We start from the raw sequence: 19,269 nt of genomic DNA, 5'->3' as shown, positions 1-19,269 counted from the left end.
CACACCGAAGCCTCGGACACACACTGCCGCGGGCTACCTGCGTTCTGCGGCCGGGACACAGCAGGGAGGGGTCGGACTCTTCCTGTCATCAGAGGACGGAGACGGGAAAGTGCGCGCGGTCCGGATTCAGGAGGAGGACACGCAGAGAAGACACCAGACGCTGCAACTTCCCTCATTTCAGCCCCAAACATCTCAGCTGAGCTCCTAAAGTTTCCTGAGGGGTCGGGAAGGGAATAAGGTGGAGTCCAGCTGCGGAACATCATCACGCTGTTGTGGATTTTAGCGTCCACCTTGTCTGCTGCTGACAGGAATGGCGACAGCTAACGTCGCGCGCCGCCGGATGTCTCCGGTGACAAACGCATGGCTGGTGGCAGCTGCAATCATCCTTTCAGCCCAAGGTAAGGTGAAATGAAGCCGAGCCGCGTGGAGCGGCACCGGGAAGCTCCGCGTGCCCGGAGCACGGGCTGCGCGCGGCGCCGCGCCGTGTCACGTCTCCGTCCTCTGTCTGCTGCTGTTTGTCTGACTTAGACCTGTTGTAAAAGTTTATTGTCCGGACTCCCAACCAGACTGGTGTGTCAGTTGTCAAACAACAACTCTGGCCATGATAAGGAGAGGTGTGGCTCTCCGTGCGCGCGTGCAGATTTTTTTTTGTCCAGATTCCACGCAGCTTCGGTCGGCAGGTGACTGTTCAGGAAACCTAATCCTGCCCGAGCCTTTACAAACCCTTCCTACACGACTGACCTGTAATCTGTGTTTACCTGCTGGAAAGTGTGCAGTGAAAATAGGGCGCAATCACGCGCGCAGGTCTGATTCACGCGCGCAGGTCTGATTACTAACCATTAGAGTAATGCCAGCAATTAGTCGCCATTCTCCAGCGTGACGCGGAGAGAGTCACCTCTCTGTGGAGGGAATGAGTGGCTTGGCCCCTGCTTTCCAACACCGCATACAAGCTTGTCAAGAGCCCTCAATGAAAACTATTTTTAATAACTGCAGGATGAATGACAGGAAAAAAAATAGATTGTGGAACCAAACAACGCGTCCTCAATGCAAAGATTCGTCTGAAGAGGAAAAATGCCATCAGATATGACATTGCTGCAGTTACAAGAGCTTGACATCTGATTTTAAAAGAGCAATTGATGCCCAAAAAAAAAAAAAATGGTCAAAATGCTCCTTTCAGTCAATTAACATATTTTAAAACGTTTATTCTGTGTTGGAGTGAATCTACAGGCAGAAAAACACAAAATGCTGCAAAATTTTACACTGAAATGATTAAAAAAGTTAAAAAAAAAAAAAAATCTACCAAAGGGCAGGAGGAGAGTTGTCTGATTTAATCCAGCGCTGACTGATATGAGCAGCCTGCTTGCTGCTAAGCTTCACTGTAAACCTACCGCTATGTGAAGCAAACCCAATTCAGCACAGTTGAAAAGGCATCAGAGTACCAGTGTTTGTGTTCATTTTGATCTCTGCAGAATGTAAAATGAGTTTATTCCAATCACAGCAATGTGACATCCATTCAGAAAGGCTTCATATCTTCTTACACTGATAATAAATAGTTATAAACATGTTGACTTACAGTTATTAGTTCACTGCATGAATAACCAGAGTATCTCCCTCTGAGATTAGACTGTTCGATATGGAGATAATCAGTCTCAAATAGCATGTTACATCAACTAATATGCCTCAATTAAATCCATTTTTCCCTTTCTGCCCCCCCCCCCCCCCCCCCCCCCCCCCCCCGCCGAGACGAGTTGGAGCATTTGGAGCAGTCTGGCTGGTGGTGATGGGAAGTCTTCTAACCTGACCTGTCAGCATGAATCTGTCAGCCTATTGTTTTCACCTGGGTGTAACTAGTATCATCTGTCAGAGCTGTCCCCAAATTGTCACCAAGGAAAAGGAAGATGGGTCATAATGGAGCTGGGAGAGATGTCATCTCATCCTCAGAGACATGCCTCCCAGATCAAAGCAAATGGGAGGGCAAGTTATTCCAAGGCCTCCGCTCTGCATTCAGCTGGTGCCGTCGCTGACACTTTGAACTGTAATTTTCGCTGTTTTCAGTGGGTGTAGAAGGCAGGAGGAAGCTTTAGCCTTGATGGGAATTAGCTCCATGTTGACTTCCTGTCTCCTGCTGCGTCTTTGGAGCGGCGTTGGGAGCGCCAGAGCTGGAAAAGGCCAGTGTGACAATGAGCGCCGTGGAGCTGGAGACCTCGGCGCTTGAAGGCATGAAGCGGAGGTCGGTGTGTGGGGGTGACAGCCCCCTCAGCCGAGACGATGCTGCATCCGGTCTGCATTGTTAGAGAGCTGTCAGATTGTCGTGACAGGATCCCCACAGGTTATGAATTAATTTGAATGTGCAACAACACAACTGTCTTGTTGGAGGAAAAAGCACCACAGTCACATTGTGGTGACTTCAGAACTGCCTGGATGCAAACATGGATCTTCCACTTTCTGCTCTTCCTCCGGCTTTTAAGCCCAGTCTGTGACCACCTGCGTGTTTGTCTGGTTATGCAGTTATGTGGAAAACCAACCGGTGCTCTGCAACAGGTGTCATCGGCCGCACAGAAACCGTAACGTTAACAGAACCATGTCAACCTTGAGTGGGAAAAAAAAACCTAAATAGAGTTGAGAAGATATCATTCTGCAGCAATGATAATTAAGTCACTTCAGGTGCCCCCCTCTCCTCTGAGACCCGTCTCTACAGGCTCGATCCTGTGCTGAAATGTCAATGATGATGAGTCCCCTTGACGGCTCGGTGGAGACGAAGGGCTGATTAGCTTATCACTTGGAGAGCAGGCGGCCGATGATTATCGCTCACAGAGCAGCGCGGCCTGATTATCGAGAGCCCTTATTAATGACTCACAGTCTGCTTTGCATCGCACCATGTTGTTTGCATATTTAGCCGGCTCTGGTTCCGATCTACTGATGCGTCTCTCCCATTCAGGAATCTCGGCTGGAGCCTTTTCTGTTGGGATCCTCCTCTTATGTTTCCCCCACAGCCCGATGACCGAAGCTGAATGTGGGTTTAAACGTGTGTGCCTGGTTGTAGGATTCTCCATTAGCCCTGTGATGGAGCGATGGCCTGTCCAGTGTCCTCTTGCTCTCACTCCGATAGGCTGAAGCCTTCTGCAGCCCCGAGCAGAAAGAAGCAGGTACAGAGAATAGATAAAGGATAAAGGAATGGAAACCAAGGCAGAAGATGGCTTATTTCAAAGAAGAAGAAGTAATCAATAGCCAACTTTATTAGGTTGGAGCATGAAATCTGAAACAAACCCAAAGGCACGTTCAGCCTCCGAGAGAGGAAGATGTTTTATAGTAACGCAACAGCTGATGCATTTTAAATGTAAACACCCAGAAAAATATCCGCTGCAGACATAATTTATTTGTTCTGGGGTTTGGGAGTGGATTAGGATTCCCTGGGAGGAGCTGAAAATGTAGCAACGAGGGGGGAGGAAGGAAATCTGGACCGTGTTTCTTGGCCTGCTACCATCACAACCTGTGTCTGGATGCATGCCAGAGGAAGGGGAGCTGGATGGATGGAGAAGCAGGCAGTTTTTACTGCTGTAATTAAAATTAATAAACAAGTGAAGGTTTAAGAAAGGCACATTTGAGCTGCCCGGTCCGGCCAAGCGTGTGCCGTGACTGTAAATGATGTTTTAGTTGATTAATTACTGGACGAAACCCAGAGGCAGAATATTTGTCATCATTTCTAAAGCAGCTTGTTTAAACATGCCAATAATGTTCTCCCTTTAGTGAACACTTTTGATAAATCATATTTGGAAGCTGTTGGAGCTGCATCCGGAGGTAAATATGAAACCGACTCGGAGCTTTTGTGGCTGGAAGGACAAAGACTAAGATCCCTTCCAGTGTCGTGGTCGACGACCTACTGCAGAGACCCATAATGAGGGGTCGGTTGTCCTATATCTGTGGAAAAAAAAATGGAAGAGAATGGCGAAATGAAGGTGCCATGAGGAGGACATGTCTCTAAAAGCAGGGCTTCATCCAGCAGCATCATGGAGCAGCTGCATGTCCATTTGGAAACCCTTCATGATGCGAACAATTCCATTAAATCCAGTTTTACTCGTGTTGCGCCGGTTCGTGACAAATCCATCTCAAGGCTCTTTAAAGACACATCCAGTTCAATTATAATACAATCCAATTCATTATAATCCAATTACAGCAAATCCATTGTATGGTCCACATTAGTCCAGTTTATAATAACCACTAAAAATCGTTTCCCGCCATGGAAACCGGCAGATACACAACGCTTTGTTTGGCGGGAAAGCTTTAAAACACTTGACCTATAGACGATAAATCTCTGAAAATGTAATAAAAATTCTTTTGATTAACACTAATTAAGACCAAACAGGGACCCACCACTTTATATAACCAAGCTGGGGTTGTACTGGGAGCAGAAATAAGTAGATTGGGGCTCTGACGTGCAATGTGAGACTCAAATGTCAATGGCTGTTCATGGTGAGGCCCGCAGCAACAATCATCCCCTGGAGATCGCACCATTGATGCTAATTGAGAGTGTATGAATGAGTCACATTAACACAAACTCCACAGTGATGCTGGGGGCCCAAAGAATTAAGGTCAGTTTGTTTTATCTTTGTCTGAGCTGTCATGTGCGGAGATGTTTTTCTGCGCGTTGAGGAAAATCCGTTTTCTCTCTTCAGAGTCGCTGACAAGCTCGCACAGTTTCATCGCAGTGTCGCTGTTCTCTACCTTCTGAATTCCGTCTTCGGCTGTTGTTATTGATCGCAGGTTTATGATGTAAATGAATTCCCACAAACAATCGGACTTTTCATGGCAGAATGTTGCATAACAACGTAGCGATGCTTCTGATGCTCTTCGTCCTGCTGGAGCTCCTCCGGCCGGAGGAGCAGGTCACTCTAAGAGATCTTGAGCCGGTTGCCATGGATACAGCTTTTTGTGGCGGTGTAGATTTCACATCCCTTTGTTGTGCATCCATGTGTGTTGTTTGTAGGTCTGGTTTGGTTTGTCAGGAGGCGGTAGCTGCTTTTTAGTGAAAAGATGAGACGCTTCATCAAGTGCAGCTCGCTGGAAGTCCAGGATTTCATTCATCACTCCATGAGTCGGCGCTTGGTCAGCATTTTCTCCCCTGTTTTTCAATTTTTCTGCTTGAGGAAATGGGTTACTAAGCACACATTGCTGGGAATTAAGCATATCGTGGCGAACACCTTGGCATTCCTTTGTGACTCTTCAGCAAACAGGTGTCGGTGAGGAGGGATTAGAGGGCGAGCAACAGGAGCGGGGCCATGAATCACAGCGGTGGCCAGAGGAAACTTTCTTCGCTTCTCACCGTTCAGTCCTCTCTCTCTCTGCATCATGAGCGCCTTTGCAGACCTCCTAATGCACACATAAGCATGCATACACAAACACAATCGATGTGGCCCCCCCCCCTCCGGAGTTTGACTTTTACCACCACGCAGAGTAAAAAGAAATTCCAGGCAGGCTTTCATACCCGACTCCTTTCTCTTTTTTTTAAAATTTTCTCATTCTTGTATTCATCTCTTCTTACCCCCCCCAGTCTCATTCTCTCGCCCTCTATTTCACACTCATTCTTTAGCTCACGACCCTGTTTCGAGCCAGCCGAGCTGGCTGCTGCTCCATGCCGGCTCCCGAGTGGGGGCCCTTTTGTTGGAACAGCTTTTGGTGGAATTAAAAAGGGTGCCAGCCTTTCCTCCCCCGACTCCCACCCCTCCCTTTCCTCTGCATCCATGCTGCCGCTCTCAGTTCTTCCAGGCCTCATTGTTTGGAAAGGGAGGGAGCTCAAACTGAAAAGTGTAAAACTGTTTAAGTCACCAGCTCCACAGACCACCGGGAGTCTAGCCTTCCTCCTCCTCCTCCTCTCCTGTTTCCTCTCCTGATGAAGCTCTACGGTGACAAAATGGAAATTGCTTTTCCCGTCTGTGTGGGAGTGCAGCGCTGGATCGTGCCGCGACGTGACTTTGTGACATTTCCCGTTGCATCCACGTGGGCGAGAAACAAGCGCAGGAACGTGTGTTCGCTTCGCTTGCATCATTACGGCGCCTCCAGCAGGACTTTTCCACCAGATAAAGGAGGGAACATGGGACAGCTTAGCGTAAAGCGTGTCACAGTTCCTGAAATTGGCAGTTTTAAAACTCATTACTGTACAATGATGCAAACTGCAGATGAAAAGACAATAAAGGATGCCGCACAAGCGCTAATGAATGTTAGCCACTTAAAATGCTAACAGTGTTCATTAATAAGATGCAGCAGATCCTCCTTCACCTGCCACCAAAGCATCACAGCGTTGGGATTTTATGTTGCAGTAAGAACAGAATCACCTAAACCAAGAACTTTAACAATATGATGCAGTAAAATGGGGGATTTTCAACGTTTTTCTTTAAGTTTATCATTTCTTCCAAGTGAGACGTTGAAGCTTGTGGCTGGGAGTCGGGAGATGTGGGAAATAAAATCTTTATTTTTCAATAACCCAAAATCTTTCAGTGGAAAAACACTAAGTAAACTTGACAGACTCCAAACTAGCGCTGGGAACAAGATGACAACGGGGACCTGGCACCAAACCGATATTTACACTCAGGGATTACAAATGAGGAACGACAGTGGCAGTAAGCGTCTGAAAGAGAACAGGCTGGACCATGTTGGTAAATGGGGAAGCATGGGATGCATTTTGCACACACGGAACACACCAATCCTAACATGTAGGCTCCAAAACCTACTCAGCATAGCAACGTTACGAATAAGACATGACTTACTGCTGTTTTCTGGAGAGAACGTGGAGACAACCATTTCTGTTGTCTACGCTGCTGCAGGTGAATTTACCGACGCAGTAAATTCATAAATCTAGATTCCAATAAAATCTCCGCTGTGTCAGCTTCGTTCTGAGGTCAGGATCCCACAAACAGCTCTTGTGGTTGTGGAGAGACGTCGTCGCAGACGGGAGGCAGAAAGAAAAGGGGGTCAGACTCCCAGCTCCAAAGATCTTTCCTGCTTTTAGATGTTTCCCTGCTTCAACTCCAATGACTTAAATGAACATTGTGCAGAACTTTACAACAAGTTGTTGCATTTGATGTGAATCAGGTGTGTTGGAGCAGGAAAGCACCTGAAATCTGGGGGACACCGTTGCTCTACGGAAAGCTATAGTCAGTCCCACCCAGGTTTTCAATGTATCCCTGCTCCAGCGCACTTGTCTTAATGTATGAGTCACCATGCAGGACTTCAGACTGTTGGATCTATGTAATGTGGGTCAGGTGAGCTGGAGCAGGGATACATTGAAAGGCCTCAAAACCCAGGAAGTAAAACATCATCTAAACATGAAATAGGAGTAAAAAGCAGAACCAAAGACAAGAAACTTCAACCAGAATGGAGCAGAAAAGCACAGAGCAGATAAAAGAAAGAAAACATGGAGACTAAACAGACGAGAAGATGTGAAGCTTCCGCGAGAGCCGCAGCCAGCTGGAAAACTAAAGACCTGAAACTTTACTAACAAGACCATAATGCCAGAAATAAAATCCAAATCAAACACCAAGCACCTCATGGAGGTGACCTAGAGGTCAGAACGAAGCAACAAACAACTGGAGGTAAAATAAAATACAGCCAACGCTAACGGAGCAGGACATAAAAACACACAGCTGAAAAATCTTAATCTATGACTTCATATTGCACAAACTTTTAGCAATATTTCTAATTTTATGAGAATATAAATATTATAATAGACCTATTTAAGCGAGTGTTGCTTCCTAGTCCACATTACTGTTTACAGTGACCGACTTTACAACGTCTTTAAAAACTACAAATATTTTACATTTTGTAGTCAAAATAAAGAAAAATCAAGTGAAATCTCACAGAAATAAATAATTCCTTTATTGTTTTGCTCATAAACTCTAACTGACACCTCAATAAGGACTTTTTAATCACAAATATTTAGATTCCGCCAGGCGTTGTCCACGCTCCGGCCACGTCCTCCGTCGCTCCACCGATGCCTTTCTTCGCTGCCGGTTTGAAAACTGCTCATATCCTCTCGTAATCGAGGTGATTAGATTGAAAGTGAAACCTTTTTTCACGGCTGTGAACGTACTGAGCCCACAGCCTGTTAGATAAAAAGTCAATTTCCTGTCCCGGCTAGAAAGGCCAAACCATTGTCAATTGTTTTTAAATTGTGACCGCTCTATTTCTAGAGCCCATTCTTCAGCCTTTAGTGGCAGATTTGTAGCGCCATGCAGCGTCACTTAATAGGTACAGAACGACTTTCACCATCAAATCTCCTCAGAGCTTCATTTCCTCATTTTTAATTATTGTGGATGACTGCTGCATTTATGACGTCCTAGAATAAAATGAGAAAATATCTTCTCATAACATCAATACTCTTTAAACTTCCATCCAAACGAACGATCAAAATGACGTCTTTACAGCTTTGTAGCCGCTTTAAAAGTGTTTAAATGCAATGAAATGAAAAATGCTTCATTAATCTCAGAGGGGAACTGTAATTCATCAGGCCCAGTTGGTGCTGATCATTCAGAGAAACAAAGTGGGGAAAGACAAAAATCTCATTTGTTTTTGGAGGAAATAAAGAAACGCGACACCTCCGCTGACGTAATGCAAATGGAATTGGAAAAGGATGGAGACGGGATTGATTTATCCCTGCTCCCCTCTCCATAAATAAGTGTCCAGTTCTCTGCAGCCTGGAGGCTGTTACCAGCAAGATGTGGAGGTCAGCAGATAGCCGACAGAGAGAGAGAGAGAGAGAGAGAGAGAGAGAGAGAGAGAGAGGGGCTCGGTCTGTATTGATGAAATGTTAAAGTAGAACAGGGCTAAAGACAAGGATTTGTGTGTGGCTGACAGTTTGGATGTTGTCTCACCTCTGGTTGCTTAGATATTGATGCTCAAATTGACTGCATCTCCTCTGTGTGTGTGTGTGTGTGTGTGTGTGTGTGTGTGTGTGTGTGTGTGTGTGGATAGCAGTGATCGTCTGCAGCCAGTTTGACAGCAAACCTTCTCATTTGCATAATACAACATCTCTTTTGCTTATCCTGTTTACATGTGACTGCTGTTCTCAGCGGAGCTTTTTCACATGAGTCACATGCACGTTAGAAGAGAATATCGGTGTCATTTAAAGTTCCAGCCCATTTAGCAGCACATTTTACCCCCATTCATTTTCAAACGCTTGCCAGATGTAATTAAATCATTTTTTTTGTCATTTTTCAATACACAGGCCTCGGTTGTTTCAATCCTGGCTGCAAATGAATGGCTTTCTTGGCAGACAAAGCAGCTGCATGTTGAATAAAAATAAAAAAAAAAAAATAGACACGAATGTGACAGTTAAGTTTGTCAGGCAGCATGTTTCTGGAATTCTTTCCTGGCACAGGCTTGCATATCTTCTGCAGCTGTCAAGTGACCGACAGGAACCAGTCGGTGTTTTAAAATAACAACGGGACATGGGTTCCTGTCGGCCTTCATTAGGAGACCCTGACATGTTCTCTGCACCAGCGAGACGTCATTACAAATACCAGAACCTGAAGCGGAAGACCAGCATCAGACATGTTCTGAATCTCTACCTGGATGAATGTGTTTATTACCTGGCCATGTGCCCTGATTCCCATTCCAGCCATCTCTCTGCTGAAAGAGAGGCTTCTTCTGCAAATGTATGTGATCATCAGCAACTGGAGGTTTTATGTCTGGAAAGATGTGAATGTTCTGGCATGAGGAGGTTCATTTTACTGGGGAACCAGAGAGGACTCCATTCATGGTGAAAGACTCCTCGTTTCTACTCCAACACATCAACTACGCCTTCCATTCCTGCCTTTTCCTTTTATACTGTGCAGAGTCTGCATGTCACTCACCAAACTGTCTAAATAAGGCTGAAAAAGTCCAAACAAAGCCATAAATCCAAGTTAATAATGCCATATCACACATAATGCCATATCCAGGTGTCATGGTTCATGCATGTAAATGAGAGTGTGCATGTCTTCATGCACGATTAGTTGCCCTTGCTCTTTATTCCACCTCTCGGCATGCAGGATTGGTTGCCCTTGCTCTTTATTCCACCTCTCGGCATGCAGGATTGGTTGCCCTTGCTCTTTATTCCACCTCTCGGCATGCAGGATTGGTTGCCCTTGCTCTTTATTCCACCTCTCGGCATGCAGGATTGGTTGCCCTTGCTCTTTATTCCACCTCTCGGCATGCAGGATTGGTTGCCCTTGCTCTTTATTCCACCTCTCGGCATGCAGGATTGGTTGCCCTTGCTCTTTATTCCACCTCTCGGCATGCAGGATTGGTTGCCCTTGCTCTTTATTCCACCTCTCGGCATGCACGATTGTCCCGGCGCTCCAGTAAAGCTATGGAAATAATCTGCAGCAGGTTTATTCCTGAAGGCGGCTGTGATTTGTTGTGGGCTTGACGCCGCCGTGCACGTTGTCAAATATGTTTGACAAATATTAGCGCAGTGCAAATCAAGGTTTGGCCACATTTAGCAGGCTGTTGAGTGGGCGCTGATATTTGTTTAAACTGCCTTGAAAGTGAGTTTTGCTTCGGCGTTTATTTGACCTACTTCACATCGTGCCTTTTATTGCCAGCGTGCACGCCGAGGCTGGAAAGGCGAGCAAAGTGAAACCTTTTGTCACTTCAGATGAAAGTCCAAGCTGGAGAAATGTTTGTCTTTCAGGCCTCTGTGCCTCCCCCTCCATCCCTGCTGCAGGCGAGCATCATAAGGTTACGCTGGCTGCAAATTTATGACGCGTCCACGGGAAGAATATCGCTGCATGTTCTCCATTTAAATCCACTGTATCGTCGTCTTAGATGTTCACTTCATTCTGCCCTAATGTAGCCATAAATATCCAATAATTCTGCTCGCATCCTGCAGAAAACAAACAGGTTGCCCCCCCTCCCGGCCTCATCCTGGGTGCTGCTGCTAAACCTGATTAACTGCTTCCGCATCACTCACTAATTTCAGTGATGATTGAGAGATTCATTGACAGCTGCTGAATCTTTCCACCACCATGCCGTTAAATCCAAAAAGCAGAAAAGAAGAAGAAAGCTTCCAGAGAGAGGCGACTTTTTCTTCTCCTGCACAAAAAACATGAATGTTCTTCTCACATTATTTGGTTTTCCAGATGGAACCAGACATGCGGGCTTTCGGACCACCGATGAACCTTTTCATTTGCATGATAGAATTACGCAGCTCATTCACAGGCAGGATTTTCCCATTTTCCTCTTTAATAGTATATCATTGTCAAATGACTTGAGATATTGCCTGGTGCTTCTCGGCGGGCCCTGTGGGTCCTCGTCTCACAACTCGCTTTATTATTTCTCCTCCCTTCTTCTTTTGATGAGGGGGGAGGGCTTACCTGTCAGTCAGCCATGCGTATTTTTGACTGCTTCTTCTTATTTTTGTATAAGCGGATCCCGTCCAAGTCCTCTTCAATTAGACCAGATGAAGTGCAAAACAGATTAGCGAGGCGGCTGCTTGTAAATAGCTGCTGCTGAACATCTGTCATCCTCGCAGCCCCCATGTGTCTTTGTCGGCACGGCGAGGTTCACTGCATATGTGGAACTCTGATGCCAAAACAAAAATCTAGGTTTGTTGTGTCACTGTGTGTTCGGCGATTCAGGTTCTGGGAATAAACCTCCGCTGAGTCATGATGAGTAATTTTACAACAGAAAGGAGAAGGCAACGTTTCACTGGGAAACAGGATCCACTTTCGCACTAATGTGTGTATGTGTGTGTGTGTGTGTGTCTGTGTGTGTGTTTTCATACCTGGAGAGATATAAGCATGTGGCAGGTATGTTTGCACACATGTTTTGTCATGATAAAGCTGCAGGAACTGGTAGCGTCTGAAGAGGTCAGTCCTCCAGCAGACTGCTGCAGTGTTTTGGCTCCTGAGCTTCATTAGGGTCAAACTTCGCTGCTGAATTCATCTAATTAGACTTGTTTTCTTTTGCATGTGGGTGGATATGTGCCAGAAACTCCTGAACAGATGTTAATGTTTTACTGAACCTGTATGCAACCTGTAATCATGTATTCATATATATCACAGACTAACCATTTAAATGCTTCATAGCTTTAATAAAATCACTTCGTTTGGTTTCGCAATCAAATACAGAATAAAGCATGAGAATCCTAGAACTTAATCCAGTCCAATCCAGTTTTGCATTTAAAGACAACCTCAAATGTCCAAAGTGCTGTACAAAACAAGATAATAAACATAATAATAAACTCATGACATGAAGCATAAAAAAGGCACAAAGTGTCCAATAGATCATAAAAAATAAATCATAAAATCAACTTATAATGAGGCTGAAGAGAAATCCTCAGTTTGAAGAAGAGTCTGTGTAGGAAAGGCGTGCACTGTGTTTGTGATCTTAGAAGCCTTAATTATGTGCGGCAACTTCATATCATGCAACTATTGGTCAGAAAGATCCGTCATGATGTCATACGGGGCTGATTTTTCTGTCCATAAGAACATCTGCAGGTCAAGTAAAAAGTGGCATCTCTCTGAATGATGGCTGCAAGGCAAAAAGAATGTATTTTATCCTCGACCAAGTCTGTACATCACAAAGTAAAAGAGCCATTTGCAACATCATTGCTGAATATTGCAGCTAGCAAAGCAGTCAAGAGCGCAGAGCTCCACCAAGCAGCTCATCTCCACCCACACTATGGAAAATACCTTCCAGTTCACTCCGAAAATATAACGGGGTTTAAGTCGGACCAAGACCCGGTCTCAGAAAGCAAATCACTAAAATCCACCCAGAAGTTTCTACGTAAAGTTAAAGATGGACAGGTAAATGTGAGGAATAACAGTTATGATTACTTTGTCTCATGATGCTTATCTCAGGAGTTTTAGTGCTAGCTGCACAACACGTCACATCATCATCATCATCATCATCATAGCTGTAGAGCAAGCTCTAAGCGGAGCCTCCTTTTAGTGGAACGGAAACTGAGATATTGTTTAGATTTATATTGGAATAACATTATATATATATATGATTTATCATGCAATACCTTAGAAGGATCTTTTTCAACCCCAACTTGGTAGTTTTGATTCTGACTCTCCAATGTTGTTGCCTAAAGTGAACCAGGATGTGGCAGGGTTGGTAAACGTGACAAAAGGATGGATTTAGCACACAACCTGCAGCTGACAGCGAATGAAGGACTGACGGCATGTATACCTTCTGCTGTCTCTCCACCACGTATGTTTCAGTGTGGAAACTGCTGCTGCTTGTAGAGATGGTACTGTGGAGCAGTGATCCCTAACCCTGCTCCTCAAGACCCACAGTCCTGCAGGTATCTATGTTTCCCTGCTGCAACACACTTATTTCTACTGTCTGACAAACCTCAGTCTGCAGGACAGTGTGCGTAGAGGACCACAGTTGGAGATGCTGTTAGGGGTCATAAACGTAAAAATCCCGACACTTCTTCAGCTCCAACATTCTTCAAACAACCCTCCTCTTCAGACCGTTTCAGTCTTTATTCTGGACGTGCAACATTTTCTGCTGTGTGCTTCCTCCTCAGTCTGCAGACAGCCTGCGTTGGAGGGGAGTTTTATTCGCTGAGAGTCCGTCCATGCAGCAGAAGTTGGCAGTTTTCAGATTCAGACTCGTGTTCAGAGTGTTTCTGAGGCTTCAGGCGGAGACAGAAGTGGGTAAATAAAGGTTGAGATTAGACGTTTAGTCTGGACCGTTTGAACGAAGCGGCACTGAAGGCATCATGACAGAGAAGGTCCTCACAAAGGCGCTGAATGCACGCCAGTGTTTGAGTGCGCTCGTGACAAGGTCCCTCTGCTAGCTGCAATGATACAGCCGCTGTGGACTGTGTGATGGGTGAGGATGTGAGTCACTGTGACAGACGGAAAACACACACACACGCGCAGACTCGAACACACACACCGCTTCTCCCTCCCATATCCAGGATATGAATGATTCTCTTCTTTACTTTATACCTCTCTCCTCTCCTCAACAGTCCATTTGTGGATGGCGTCCATCGCCTGATGTGGTGGTGTACCAGTGGCGAACTGGATCCACCACTGGCAGAAACCAGTAGACATATTTATGTCTCGCAAGTTTTTCCAGCTTTGGGTGGCAGGTAAAGCTCTGGGTTATAAATACTCCCACTGTGACCACCTGAATCCTGATCTCCTGCTGGGACTCCGTCCCGTCAGTCCTTACAGCAAGACGATACGTAGAGAGCTTAAAGCGAACGGTGGCGGAGGCTGAAGCTATGGTTTACAAATGATATTAAATTAAGCTCGGGGCAATGAAGGATGGTATAACTGGTGCACAAAAGGAGCAACAATGTTATTATGAACAAGGCAATTATGACAATAATCTAATCTGCTTGCTGCATTGAAATTAGAATATCCAACCATCCGTTTTATAAAGCGCTTATCCTGTTGGAGGCTGGTGTGTGTGACAGGATGACTGAATGGCAACGCCGGATCTCCAGGCGGTGCCTTGTATCTCATAAATGTCTTGAAATTGGAATTTGAATCAAATGGCAAAACAATATTTAAAAAAAAAAAAAGTCATTCAGCAAACGTTTTCACTGAGCTTTTCTTTAGTCGACGTGTCTCTGGAGGAGTTCTGAAAAGGTTTCTTTCACGCCAGCTCGTCTTGTTCGCTGCTTTTCCTCTTCCATCTGACTTCCGGCGTCGGCTCACCCTCTAAACCTGCAGACACAATATCGCCGCCACCTGCTGAAGAGCAGACAAGTGGAAACGTAGTGACAGCGCGGTGCGAGTCCTCGTGCCCGGGTCCTTGTCGCAGGCAACGCTTCTCGTTGCTGCTAGTGGTCTGAACCTCCACAGGGGAGCTTTAAATAAGAAATGGCTCTAACCGCGTGGAGCGATGCAGCTCATGTCAGGAGGTTCTTCACCTCCACAGCTTCTTTTTCCATAACTGTAGACATCTGAGAGGAATAACTCACCTAAATAAATGGCAGAATTGGAAAAATGTGATATTTTCATGAAGAACTAAATCTTCAAATGAAAGCAGTAACCTGGAAATAATACACTGTAAAAATAAAATGCTAAAAATGAAAGAAAGGGTCACGTTCTGGCAGATGTGAAACAAACAGCAAGCTGGAAATGTACAGTAAAATTTCTTTGTTAGAGGTGCGGCTTATATCTTTACTTGTACACAAGCTCTTCGGTTTTTATTTTTCATCTTTAATGCATGTATAATGTTAGTATATATTATAATAATTCAGTTTATTGTTAGTTTGGAGACTTGAACGTTTCCAGCTTGAAATCTGTCTTTTTAACCTCTTGGTCATCTATGAGTGTTTATTATATTATATTATATTATATTATATTATATTATATTATATTATATTATATTATATTATATTATATTATACTATATTATATTATATTATATTATATTTATTATTATATAACAGAATGAATAAAACTGCAGTAGAATAACAGTGTTAGAACATTAAACTTTCATTTTTTAAAAAATGTGGTATGTTTAATATTTTATTTACTTGTAATAATGGAAATATCATGTATTTTCACAGTTTCAGGTTTTTCCAGAAACAAAAGAAAAAAACCACGATATTCGATTTTTTAAATCAATTTTTAATGCAATTTCCTAGTAATTATTTATATTTGACAAAAACATGAAATATATAAGATATGAGGTTGAAATATTCCGGTTGATGACTTGATGTGTTTTCAGATGCTCGTACAGCGCCGTCGTGACCTCAGCAGACACGAGACTGTCGGCAAATAAAAGCTGTTTCAACTAGTTTTTCTGCTCCTGCTGAAAGTTGTTCAAACATTCTGAAAGTTGTTTTTCTTTTTTTTTTTTGTGCCCTCTGGCTTGTAATCATCATGCCAGGCAGAGATTTGCCTGAATTCCATCATTTCAGCGAACTTGCCGCTCGTCTCCTCCTGCGCTGCTCGAGCTTTTACCTCAAAAAACTCCATTAAATTTCATGTTGAAAAAGCCGGGATGGATGGTTAAATAGGAAATCCGCACCCAGGCCTATGACCCGACCACCCCTTCCTCTCATCCCCAGCTCCGTTTCCAGCGGTGTTTTTTAAATTTTTATTTTATTGTGAATGTGAGCATGTTTTCTTTGTCCCTGTGAGTGTGTGTGTGTGTGAGGATGGAAACAAAATGCCTCACATGATCCCGGCTGCATATTTAGCAGCCTGGACGGAGAGATGTGCATCTTCTCCTCTTCCCAGCATGCTTTGTGTTCTCTCAGAGTGTGTTTAAGCTGTAAACTTCCAGGTTTGTCCCCACCAGTGCAGGTGGTCGTGTCTGGATGGGAGCTTCACAAGGTGAAGGAAGGAGCAAGGAAACGGATAAAACGCCACACGGATGACTTCCACGTGTAATCTCTGGCACAATGGCTCCCTGTCAAACAGAAATACTTCCATCACGTCCGCTTTTGTGTCTTTGCAAGATTCCTCTTTCATGTATTCTGATGAGTTTATGTGATTAGTGCGACGTCTCATCTGACTCTGAAATCCCTTTAATCTGTCTTCAGAAATCCCACTTGACTAACAAAGACACGAGTACTGAGGACCGCCAAACTGATGGGCATGTTTTACAAACATCCCAAGCTTATCATACATCGTTTTAATTCATTTCTTGTCTTAAAAGCAGAACTTATTATTTTTATTATAACGGCAGCTCTTAAGGTTGTCAACGGATGTTGAAGATGAAGGGAAGTCCCTGGTAAATATGACGTTGTTATGGGGTGATTATAAGACAGGATGGGGCTTTATTTCAGAGATATTTCTATTTTATTCATCAGAGCCGTTGTGGAAAGTTGGCGACATCCATGATTTCATTTTGGCAAGCCGTTGGCGAGGGCGGGTCAGATTTCAGGCGAGTTTGTGGCGAAACAGTGCTGATTGTCATCGACATAGCGGTGGAAATGGAGACCATGGTGGTGTGGTGGGGGATGGACTGGGAGGTGACCTCAGACGGACGTCTCCAGTATAAAAGCTGTGGAGAAGCTGAGGCTGAAAACTGAAGTCTGAAACAGTTTTTAATACATTTTTCTCTTTTCTTTCCTCTTGCGAACCCAGAGCTCTTCATCTGCAGCTGATAAAAGGGAGACGAAGGTTAATTATCGAATGTAAATTTAATATCTGACAGATTTTTATACCATGAACAATTTCTAATGGAGGAAGTAATAAAAAAAAATCATGATATGACTTGAAGTAAATGAACTAAAGAGTCATTAAAACGAGCCTTTAAATCTTCATCAGTTCTCTCTGAAGACTTGGATTGTTTGCAGTTCTTCCATCAGAAACTGGGATCATTTGGCATCATTCAAACGAGGATGATGATGATGATGATTTAGTCAACATGCAGGAGAGGAAAGATAAAAAATGTCGCCTCACAAAGTGCTGCAGAAGTAAAAAGTCCCGTTTGTATCCTGGCGGAATGGAAACGTATGAAGCTCAACTGGATCCTGCGTCTCTCCACTCCAGCTCCGGGATGATGGGGACCGTTGTGTCGTCAGGGGAAAATATGCAACGAGCACGATGGGTTATATAACAATTAGCGGCATGTGTGTGTGTGTGTGTGTGTGTGTGTCTGAGGTGAACCGTTTGCTGGCTGCAACGTGAAGCACTTCAGGGCTCTGGGTTGGCTCTGTGTTTCCCCTGACAGGTCCGACTGAACCGTCATCCTGTTGCTTCTATTCTTGGTTCTATTTTTTCTCCTCTCTGGGATGGCGGGCTTAGCATGCAGCGCCGACTCCCACCTCCTCGGAGTGTCAGCTCACTGGCCCCTGTCTTCACCAAATGACAGTGAGTGAGGACAGGAGGGTTGGAAGGTGTCAGAAACAGGACTGTGAGAGTCCTAACCCCCCCAGCTCCTCTTTACTTTGCTCTCATGTTTAATTCTCACAGCGTGACGGCCGGCGGGCCGAGAGAGGCTGATGGAAGGTGCTCATTCTTAGGAATTTACTTCCACACACACCTCAGTGCTCGTGCACAGACACCGCGCAGTCCGTTCTGCACGCAGATTCTCTGCCACATATGAAATAATTGCCACGCGGCCGCAGACACACACTTTCCGCCTGATGGAAGCACTCAGCGGCGGCCTCCTGACAGCTCTCCAGTCGCAGTCTCTTTGCACAGATAACAGATAAAAGCTGTTTTTTTTAAGTCTTTTTCCATGTCTTCTCCCTCAACTCGTCCTTTTTTCTCTCTGCTGGCGGTGAGCTGGGGGCGTTGGCGGGATATCTGTCTGTGTGTGTAATACTCTGTGTTTGCATGCATGCTGAGTATCAACACTGCACCTATCTGTGCAGATGTTAGGATGATAGACAGAGCCGAGTACTGACTAAACCATCCTGTAAGTACCTGCTGAAGTCCTGCGCCGCAGAACGCCGCTGCTTGTCCGTGAAGAACACGCTTACTGTGTGGACTGCAGCTGCGTGCAGCGTCCACGCTGGTGGCGGTGGAATCAGCACGCCAACGTCTACACAAACAGACCACTTGAATCAGAATGTGCTGACGGATGTAGGAGTGTAACAGAGCTGTCAGGTTCCATCCTGGTAGCGATGAAAATAAAACCATCAGTCTGAAGCAGTTGTTCACTCTTTACCTTGTGGTGGAAAATACTCTGGTCTTGAGAAGTTGTAATACATCTAAGAGTCCCAACAACCTGAAACCACTAAACGCTGCGGCCTTGCAGCTGCTGCAGAAGCATCACTTTCTCCACTGACACACAAACACCTGATGAGCTCCAGGAAATGTGTAAAGGTTTAGTCAAAGCTTTTTTATTCTCAGTTTTCCTCCTTTTCCTTCAGCATCCAGTAGTTTTTAATCCCTTTCTCTACGGTTTTGTTTACTGGTTTTTAACTTCATGCACGGCAGCTGCACTTCACCTGACCTCCACAACTTCTGTACAGCTGTCAGCTTCTTCTGCATTGGTGACAGTGTTGGTGAGATGGCCAGCAGCAAGATGAAAGCAGTGATGCAGGTTTGGTAGATCCATCCACTGGACTGTTGGTCAGAATGGGATGGACACGGTCAGCAACCCCACTCAGCTGGGCTGTGCTGTTTAAAGCAGACGGTGTTGGATGGATCCATGTTTTCATGATGCTTCCAGCAGCTTCTGATCCCGCCACCTGAATGTGGAGCTAAAATAGAGACAAGCAACATTTTTTTATTTAATCTTGTCCAGTTTTGGGGCTTTTTTGCTGATTTGACTTCCTGTTTCCTTTCCATCATGTTCAACCAGTCTGCCCATTCTCCTGATATGATTATCTGGTCCAGACATCTGACTGACGGACAT

General features: G+C 44.9%; 1 protein-coding gene across 1 annotated transcript in view; it reads left to right on the top strand.

The window, feature by feature from the left end:
* Positions 1–267: 267 nt before the first annotated feature.
* Positions 268–19,269, top strand: part of pvrl2l (PVR cell adhesion molecule related 2 like) — a gene marked incomplete at its 3' end in the record, with an annotated part of 240,613 nt that continues 221,611 nt past the window's right edge. Inside the window, exon 1 of the mRNA XM_079259111.1 lies at positions 268–398. Within this exon, the coding sequence (XP_079115237.1) occupies positions 311–398 (88 nt within the window). The 5' untranslated portion in view covers positions 268–310. The remainder of the gene's footprint in view (positions 399–19,269) is intronic.

Source organism: Telmatherina bonti, assembly GCF_933228915.1.
Source record: "Telmatherina bonti genome assembly, chromosome: 19".
Classification (NCBI taxonomy): domain Eukaryota; kingdom Metazoa; phylum Chordata; class Actinopteri; order Atheriniformes; family Telmatherinidae; genus Telmatherina; species Telmatherina bonti.
This window is presented reverse-complemented; position numbering and strand designations above follow the sequence as displayed.